The sequence below is a fragment of the Callionymus lyra genome, chromosome 1 (assembly GCF_982586985.1).
Source record: "Callionymus lyra chromosome 1, fCalLyr1.hap1.1, whole genome shotgun sequence".
NCBI lineage: Eukaryota > Metazoa > Chordata > Actinopteri > Syngnathiformes > Callionymidae > Callionymus > Callionymus lyra.
In genome coordinates, this window is record NC_141818.1 from 15865611 (window position 1) to 15876386 (window position 10776).

Here is a 10776-nt window from a genome sequence, read left to right on the forward strand (position 1 = left end):
CTAATTAAAGTGATTCAAATCGCAATAGTTTTCGCAATAGTTACTCACCCTCATGTCGACTAAGTGTATCTAAGTAATCTGTGTCTTTTTGGAGTTATAGGCGAAAACGTATGTTCATATGATGCCACTAATTCTCACTTTTCTTCGTCCAAAAAGACACTTAAAATCATCCAAACTGCTCGCCTGTAATTGTATTGAAGCCTCGACATGTTCAATCTGTTCCAGAAAAAAAGGAAATAATTATATTTTAAGATTGTTTGAAGCAGACGTTCGCAATACCGGTGTCGGTGTGCAGTACAAGATGCAGTACGAAGGTATTGGGATGTTTTTTCATCCCTTTTAATTGAGTTTTTAACCTTATACATCGACTGCTAACAAAATTCAGTGCATAAACAGACATATTCCTCTTAAAAATTAAATTTATTCATGTTCACATTTTTTGACTGTAACTATTATATTACATTTTAAAAGTGCAATTTTTTATTTAAACAAAAAATCTGAAATACTTTTAATATCATGTAAATGTTCTATTAATGCTATCGACATTGTTAAGAGGATTAAAGTAGTTAAAATCTTTTGTTTGCCAAAAATAGTGACCTCTTTTAAAAAGTATTGAATGTTACGCTTAATGACGAAAGAGGGAGGAAAATTTATTTTCAACACTTTCAATTCAAGGTTTAATTAATAATACAATAAGGGTTTTAACATAATTTTAGTTTTTTTTTAGGAATACATCTCGTTCTCTCTCTTTAATGTAATGTTGTAATGTTTTTTATCCAGAAAACTAAATAAATAAAGTTCAGTTTTATCTTATAAATAACCAAATACATTTTTTATAGTGATTAAATTCATAATTACATTAACTGCATGAATACAATACAGATTTAAAAGGTGTAAGATTCCTTAAGAGTCTTAACTATAACGGCTAAAAAAGCTGCACAACATGAACTGATACATTTCCATTTATCAGACGTGAAATGAGAATCTTTGACAAAAGGAACCAGTGCTCGGTTATTACGTGCATGGAGGGCATTGTTTCTCGCTGACCTATGACCCTTCGAGAATCTCTTCTTCCTTCCCTTGGAATCAATTTAAATTCAGAGAAGTCTCTTCCCTTGCCTTGCCTTTTTTCTCCTGCCATAAGGAGAATCTCTCAGTTTTAAGTAATTTGCAGACACTTTAAGAGGTTTAACAGGGACACCGCCCACACCACTAAATGCAGCAGTTGTGTGTCACCTCGCAGCCGCCGCAATCTTCCTTCCGCATCCAGACAGCGAAGCAGGAGCGAGCGGGGAAGTGTAACCTCGCCCTCGGGTCCCACACTATCTGTCCTTTCCATGAGCCGGCAGATGGGAGAGGTGGAAACATGTCCGGATGCTTGCGAAACAGAAACACGACGGACTATTTTAAGGTCACTTGTGCGTCTCGGGCTCCTCAGCGCACCCACCGTCACGATAACCACCAGATATTGTCAATGTGTCACATTCTGGAAGTGGCCCAAAAGCTCCAACAGCTTTAGACGGGATTATGCGAGCAAAGCCATACATGCGGCACCGTATTTTTCCGACTGTTTGATCGCGGTGGCACAATGAGATGATCTCCAGTGTGACATCCCCCATTAGCAGGAGATTTTTCTTGGCTTGACTTGAATCTGAGAGACAAAAAAAAAAACACTGTCGTGGAAATGAAACCCGCAGCTGGGGTTGAGATCGACTCGGCGGCTTCACCTATTAAGAGTCGTGTTTCCGAGGGTGCGACCCCTGGTTGTTAACATCCCGGTGATTTAGGGATCTTCTGCAGAGGTGCTGCATTATCATGCGCCAGAGCTGAGACCTGGCGAGGGCGACGGGGGTCAACCACCGACTGACCTTTCTTGATGGGTGAAGCTCCCTCCTCGAGCGGCGCTCGTGATGTTCAGCTACTCATCTGCTCATGTCTCAGAGATGAGTCGTGATGTCGTCCAGCTGAGCTCAGACCTGACCTGACCCCGCGGGTAGACCCGGACCCACACTCTTGTGAGCCAGACACACCAGGAGAAGTTTCTCAGAGAAGATCTTACTATGATTAAGCCTTCATCAATCTTCACTTTTCAGTTGTAAAGAATTGAGGAAAATCTACTGGATTACAAAGTCACAAAAATGCCAAATTTGTCGGACTATAAGGCGCACTTACATTTTTATTTGATCAAAAATCGTTCCTGCACCTTTAAACCAGGGTGCCTTATATGTCAATTCTGGTTGTACCTATTTATCTGAGTATTTTATGTGATACATGGCACCAAAAATCTGTACAAATATTGGTAAACTACGAAGTCAGGCACTGTTGTATTACTCCGTAAGGGGCCATAGTATTACTTGATAATGAAGCGCTATTCGATCCATTCATTGATATTGTACTTTATAATCCAGTGTGGTTAATATATGGTATTATACCTGTTCATTGATATTGTACTTTATAATCCATTGTGGTTTATATATAAGATTATGCCTGTTAATTGATAATCCAGGGTGCCTTATATATGAGATAATACCTGTTCATTGATATTATACTTTATAATCCAGTGTAGTTTATATATGAGATAATACCTCTTTATTGATATTGTACTTTATAATCCAGTGTGGTTTATATATAAGATTATACTTGTTCGTTGATATTGTATTTTATAATCCATTGTGGTTTATATATGTGATTATACTTGTTCGTTGATATTGTACTTTATAATCCAGTGTGCTTTATATATGATATAATACCTGTTCGTTGATATTGTATTTTATAATCCAGTGTGCATAATATATTAGATTATACTTGTTCATTGATATTGTACTTTATAATCCATTGTGATTTATGATCCAACAATATTTTATCTTGAAGAAAAGGTTTAAGAAAAAAATACTTCATAATGGCCACAGATCCGCAAAAAAACTACCTTAGAAAGTAACAGTTTATCTTTTGAAATGATCAACTCTATCTCCCTCAGCCCTTCCGGTTGTATAAATGTGATTTATTTTTAATCCCAAAATGTTCCAAGGTTTCCTTTCTTTCTATTGGTTAAAAAAGTTGACCAGAAACTTGCTTCTCTCTCGAAGGAACCCATAGAATAATAATAACCCCTTTGTATGACATGTGACGACTACCGAGATAAAGTTTGACTTATTGAATAACTTTTTTATAACCAATACATTTCCTGAATTCTGGATGACGTCCGTGTGGGCAGAAGCCAAGGAAGCTCATTGTACAATTTGTTTCTGGATTATGAACGTAAGACTGACATTTGTACTTTTCTTCTGGCAGTCTGATGAAAAGATGATTTTTCCAGTTCTGACATCAAGCAGCTGCTAACATAGTTAGTCCGCAGCAAAATTTGCGGAATGTCAGCCTTTCCCAGGAATCAGAAACAAAGAGGGGTCTTCAATCATGAAGCGAGTCTTCACAGGAATTCACGGCAGAGTCTTCACTTTTAAAAAAAAGTGACTCCAAAATCCTATGATCGGTAGAAAAATAACATGTATTGGAATTTTCTCTCTGGTCGATCAAACTTATACGTTTCATTGAGACTTAATATTGAAGTGTTCAACAGATTGAAGAGCTCAATATCATCACTCGAACCTAAAAGAAATCACATGTGTCGTTTACACTCTAAACTATTTTGGGTTTTTAAGTAGTAGAGTTGTTCAGCTGCAGAAGCCAGTCGTCCAGCAACACTCCAATGGGCCATTGAGACTAGTTTTAGAACCAGGAAGAATGAATTCTGACATAAACCTATGACAAAAAACAGGTCAAGCCTCGACCCAAAATGAGGTTCTGTCTAGTGCATCACCAGCCGACGGTACCTCTGGGTTGCAAGGCTCAGGTGCGTTCATGTTCTTCAGTCAACAATCCCTGCCTTGAAAAACAAGTTCACTACAGAAGAATAAAACCAAAGATGCCTTTTATTGAATTATCTTCACCACAGATGATCCTCTATCCTCCTGGAACTTCACGTCAAGAATAAATGTCTCAGTGATTAATGCTTCTGAGGACTTTTGGCTCTTCCTAGACCTCGTCGTTTGATGTTTGAGTTTTCAATACTTTTTCCACATCCACTTCTCTTTTATCATTTTTGTAAGATCGCCACCGTGTGAGATTAACCACTAAGAAATTCCACTTGCAATATTCCCACTGGTTCTTGAGATCTGGATCGGGAGTGCACGCCCCGGTCGTGCTGTACCTATCAGAACAACCGAAAAAGAATCTGCGGTCCTCCTGATCTAAAAAGTGATATTGTCCGAGCAGCCGGATGGCCGTCTGGTGTTTGTTTAAAGAGGAGGGAAGAAAAAAAAAAAAACAGTCCAGGCGATTGAATCATATCTTCTTGCCAATACGTCCGTGCGTTCCCACCTCCATCATTACAGCAACATGTTTTATTTTCAGCAGTGCTGTTCTCAGTGACTCACGTCCCAGAGCCATGTGCTGCTCAGTTAGGCCCGACCATGGCTAGATGAAAACCTATATTTCTAAAGGTCCGCGAGTCGTGCAGCAACATATTGTTTCATCACAAATTGCGTGAGAAATCACTATATTTACCATCTGCATTCAATATTTCCACCTCTGAACGGTAGCTGCCAGATTGAGGAGCAGCAGCATGAGTGGCATCTCAAGGCTTGATAATAACCATTCAATGAGATGGAAACGTAAAGATGTTTAATATGTTCTTATATTTTTTATAGTATGGGAGGAGATTTTTACCTGTACATGTTTTTTCTATAATGATTTCAATCTCCTTCAAACCTTGATTAACCAAAGATTACTTAAAGCTTTCAACACAAAAACCCTTTTTATTTTTCATTTGGTGTCTAAATGTCAAAAAAATAAACTAAATGAGTAAGATGATGCATGTAAATATTCTATTCTATCTTGTTTGATCAGTTAAAAGTAGGTTTAAAGTTGAAAAATGATTACAGTTGAACACTGTTTCAATTCCAGTTGAAAATTACTTAATTGCAGATGGAAATTGTTTGATTACATTTGAAAACTGTTTAATTACCATTGAAAATGTTTTAATTGCAGTTGAAAATGGTTCAATTACAGTTGAAAATGGATTAATTACCGATGAAAAATGTTTAATTAAAGGTGAAAATTGTTTAATTACAGGTTAAAATGGTTCAATTACAGTTGAATGGTTTAATTACAGTTGAAAACTGTTCAATTTCAGTTGAAAATGGTTTAATTATAGTTGAAAACAGTTTAATTACAGTTGAAAATGGATTAATTACCAATGAAAATTGTTTAATTAAAGGTGAAAATGTGTTTGATTAGAGTTTAAAAATTGTTTAATTACAGGTTAAATTGTTCAATTACAGTTGAAAATGGTTTAATAACAGTTGAAAACTGTTTGATTTCAGTTGAAAATTGTTTAATTACAATTGAAAATTGTTTAATTACAGTTGAAAACTGTTTGATTTCAGTTGAAAATTGTTTAACTACATTTGAAAATTGTTTAATTACAGTTGAAAATGGTTTGATTACTGCTGAATTTTTTTAATTACAGGTGAAAATTGGTTTGATTAAAGTTGAAAATGGTTTCATTATAGATATTAATTGCTTGGATATGTTTTAAATTTGTTTGATTATAGTTGAATATTGTTTGATTATAGTTGAATATTGTTTGATTATAGTTGAATATTATTTGATTATAGTTGAATATTATTTGATTATAGTTGAATATTGTTTGATTATAGTTGAATATTGTTTGATTATAGTTGAATATTATTTGATTATAGTTGAATATTATTTGATTATAGTTGAATATTGTTTGATTATAGTTGAATATTATTTGATTATAGTTGAATATTGTTTGATTATATTTGAATATTACTTGATTATAGTTGAATATTGTTTGATTATAGTTGAATATTACTTGATTATAGTTGAATATTGTTTGATTATAGTTGAATATTGTTTGATTATAGTTGAATATTATTTGATTATAGTTGAATATTACTTGATTATAGTTGAATATTGTTTGATTATAGTTGAATATTGTTTGATTATAGTTGAATATTACTTGATTATAGTTGAATATTATTTGATTATAGCTGAATATTACTTGATTATAGTTGAATATTACTTGATTATAGTTGAATATTGTTTGATTATAGTTGAATATTACTTGATTATAGTTGAATATTATTTGATTATAGCTGAATATTACTTGATTATAGTTGAATATTACTTGATTATATTTGAATATTGTTTGATTATAGTTGAATATTGTTTGATTATAGTTGAATATTACTTGATTATAGTTGAATATTATTTGATTATAGTTGAATATTACTTGATTATAGTTGAATATTGTTTGATTATAGTTGAATATTACTTGATTATAGTTGAATATTGTTTGATTATAGTTGAATATTACTTGATTATAGTTGAATATTATTTGATTATAGTTGAATATTACTTGATTATAGTTGAATATTGTTTGATTGTAGTTGAATATTGTTTGATTATAGTTGAATATTACTTGATTATAGTTGAATATTATTCGATTATAGCTGAATATTGTTTGATTATAGTTGAATATTGTTTGATTATAGTTGAATATTGTTTGATTATAGTTGAATATTATTTGATTATAGTTGAATATTGTTTGATTATAGTTGAATATTATTTGATTATAGTTGAATATTGTTTGATTATAGTTGAATATTGTTTGATTATAGTTGAATATTACTTGATTATAGTTGAATATTGTTTGATTATAGCTGAATATTACTTGATTATAGTTGAATATTGTTTGATTATAGTTGAATATTGTTTGATTATAGTTGAATATTACTTGATTATAGTTTAATATTATTTGATTATAGTTGAATATTACTTGATTATAGTTGAATATTATTTGATTATAGTTGAATATTGTTTGATTATAGTTGAATATTACTTGATTATAGTTGAATATTACTTGATTATAGTTGAATATTATTTGATTATAGTTGAATATTACTTGATTATAGTTGAATATTATTTGATTATAGTTGAATATTGTTTGATTATAGTTGAATATTGTTTGATTATAGTTGTATATTACTTGATTATAGTTGAATATTATTTGATTATAGTTGAATATTGTTTGATTATAGTTGAATATTACTTGATTATAGTTGAATATTACTTGATTATAGTTGAATATTATTTGATTATAGTTGAATATTGTTTGATTATAGTTGAATATTATTTGATTATAGTTGAATATTACTTGATTATAGTTGAATATTATTTGATTATAGTTGAATATTGTTTGATTATAGTTGAATATTACTTGATTATAGTTGAACATTGTTTGATTATAGTTGAATATTACTTGATTATAGTTGAATATTACTTGATTATAGTTGAATATTACTTGATTATAGTTGAATATTGTTTGATTATAGTTGAATATTACTTGATTATAGTTGAACATTGTTTGATTATAGTTGAATATTACTTGATTATAGTTGAATATTACTTGATTATAGTTGAATATTACTTGATTATAGTTGAATATTGTTTGATTATAGTTGAATATTACTTGATTATAGTTGAACATGGATCGATTACAGAACAAAATTGTTTAATTGCATTTTTACATAATTAAAGTTGAAAATGTCTAAATGTTTTTGAAAACGTCATGATTGTTTATAATGATGTGACAGAGGAATTCAAACCTTAAACCTAAAGTTTGATGAATGACTTCTAATGATTGCAGGAGTGAAATGATGGAGCCTTGCCCTCTGGCTCAGCTCTTGAGTTGTATCATCATGTAAAAAACACCTTCCTTGTTGGACATGAAAATCAGTCAGTGAAGTCATTCAACTGCAAAATGGCTTCAAGAGATTATACATCTAGATCCACAAGTGGTCGATTTGTGAATTGTACAAGTGTATTTGTGATTCTAGCTTCAGCTTTAAATTTAAGTTATGAAGAAGAGATGAACATTTTGATGAAAATGAAACATATTCACTGAAGCTGAAAATTCAAGAATCTTTCAAATAAAAAAAATAAAAAACTTAGACAGCCGTTTTTAACTTAGTTTGAAAAATTTAAAATCCCTAATTCAATTCGAACTTTGTGTGTGTTCCAGCTGGATGGGACCTCCAGGCCTTCACCCACAGGTTTGCTCTTGGAACACCTGTGGCGTCTCTGCAGTTCCTCACCCAGAACTACAACGACTAAACGGTGGGAGAGAAGCTTTCTCTGAGCGACTTACATCAATCGTTCTGTAATAGAACCTGAAATAAAGTCTGTTAAGCTCGCAGCACTTTTCTGACCTTTTACCTGAGAGTCAAAGACTTCCTGTGTGCGACTGTCACTCTCTCGACGGGTCTATCACTGCCATGTGCTCCGGATCTCAGATTTGACGAAGCGGTTTTGACATCAAAGGGGGTTTTTGTCAGTTTCCAAACGCCGTCAACAAGGGCAGGAAGTGAGCTCGATATCACCCATCTTCGTGGAAAGAGTTCATGCTAATTTCAGGCCTTTCGGAAACGCGTCAACGTCAGAAGAGGAAGTAGGAGGTGAAACCGAGACCGCAGCCCGGCCACAGTGGAACTAAAATACTCGCGAGGGGTGTCGGGACCAGCAGATACTTTATCATATTTCCATTGATCACTTCTCTCTCTCCGACGGGGTCGAGTCGTGTCCTTGAAAATCACTTTCCTTGAACCTGGAGTGAACTTTGTTGCGTAACGTTCCCACCTGAGGATCTCAACTTTTCAACCCCTTTCACTCGCGGAGACTTTTTAAGACTTTGTAGCCGGTGGGTCAGCGTCCCCCCCCCCACCCCCTCCCCAGGAGGAATATTGGTTTCTAACCAACGACTCCCCTCGGGGAGGGGGTTTGTATCAATACCCCAGATGTCTGGAAAAAAAAAGGCTGGATTTTCATGAGGGACTTTGATGTTGAGATGATCAATCTCTACTTGGTGGTTTCATTGACCCTCATTTGGTGTCTCATCAGTGGTCCAGAGGCTGCAGTAGGTAATGGAGGTTTTTCAGCTTCCTTTGGTGGATAAGCCCGCCTTGGTAAACCCCGATGTGCCCCCTCCCTGAACCCTGGGAGATCATTGATCACATCGTCCTGCATCTGATTTGTTTTGCCTCCACGTATTAGCAGTCGAGGCAGACCAACTCCACAAACAAAAAAACACCAAAATGATTCACGAAAAGCTCTCCCGTCTGGAGGGTCCGCCGGCGGCGAGCGTCTTGGGTGTGAAACGCCGTCCTTGACCCCGATTTACCCGATTTGTTTGACTCTTAGAGTAACATTTTAACAGTTGGCGAGCGGAGTCTTAATTTCAAACCCATCGAGCAGCATGCCAAGTAGGAGTCCATTTCTTCCAAGAGCCACCTACTTGAATACATCAGCACGTCGCCGAAAAGCCAAGATTTCAACTTCCAAATACACGCCACAGTATGTTTTTATTCTTTTATGCATTGGAGCTTCTCTGCCAAAACAGCTGGCTTCAACTTCTTCTTGTGTTTGTTTTTTACTTCCAAGTGTCAGGAGACTTGAAGTACGATGGAGGAAATCTGACAGCTGTTGTTCCACTGTGTACAATATATTGTTTTCTGGGAAGAAAAAAAGTCTTCCCTTGATAATATGGGAGCGGTTTTTAATATTTTCTTAATTTATTCATACCTGCATTAATTAAAAGGAGTCTCTGTAATCAATTCAAACGCCTCACGCCGTTCTAACATGCATTATGAATCAGGTTTACTTCATGCTCTTTTTTACCAGAGATCACATTCAGTCTCTTTGGATCTAAATTCCAGCTTAAAAGACAGAAAAACTTGTCCAAAGTTAAAATGATAAATGTTTTTTGTAATGTCTGCAACTGTACTTTAATTCTGAGACCTTGATTCTTGTTGAGAAAAGGCTGGAATCTCACTTTGATTTCCTGTTCAGACATCTGATGCCACAACTTCAAAAATCCATTTTAAACCTTGTGTTATCTCAGGGTCAAGGTGACCCGAGGGTCTGAAAGCAAATGTGTTTGTGGTATCCCTTGTGTTGAGTCTGGGTGAATGTCAAGGCATACCAAAAACACGCTTGTTTTCAGGACCCGCCTTGACCCAGAGATAGCACATGGGTTTCAGGCCCTCGGGTCACCTTGACCCAGAGATAGCACATGGGTGAAGCATATTAAAGCCCACAAGTTATCAACACTGATCATTTCAGATTAGTTTCTTATTTTCAGACGTTTCCGCGGTTTTGACTTTAAATACTTCGATGAAGTCGATGATAAAAGTGTTGCCTGTCGTGATAGTGATATCAGTCGTGACGTTACAGTGTCTCCACTAAAGTGAATTCACTCTTATGTAGGTCAGAATGTTTGTGTTGGCCCTAACTTGTCTGAAAGAGACAGAAACTTGTCCGACCAGAAAATACGGTGTATATAAAAAAGTCAACAATGAGGTATAACCCCATTCATAACATTTAATATAATAAATATATAAAAGTACATGTCAGGATCCGTTTAACGGCATCAATGGTTAAGTAAAGTATTGTACAAAACAGTAATACAGCAGTATTACAGCATAACAATAAGTAAACAAGCATATTATGATAATAAGAATGATAAAGAATAGTGAGTGTTATATAATCTGGAGCGTACAACACAACTACAAGCTCATGTTTATCCTCAGGAAATGAAAACCTCAAATAAATATTGAAAAATACTAAGGTAAAGTACATGAAAACACTTCATAATCACGCCCAGAAATGATAAAAATGTAACACTTCATCTCACTA

The 10776-nt window shown here is 34.4% G+C and overlaps 1 protein-coding gene across 1 annotated transcript in view; it reads left to right on the forward strand.

Annotated features, from left to right (window-relative positions):
• pebp4 (phosphatidylethanolamine binding protein 4) overlaps positions 1-8281 on the forward strand; it is a 72955-nt gene extending 64674 nt beyond the window's left edge. The window contains exon 7 of the mRNA XM_087794751.1: positions 8108-8281. Within this exon, the coding sequence (XP_087650877.1) occupies positions 8108-8199 (92 nt within the window). The 3' untranslated portion in view covers positions 8200-8281. The remainder of the gene's footprint in view (positions 1-8107) is intronic.
• Positions 8282-10776: the final 2495 nt, after the last annotated feature.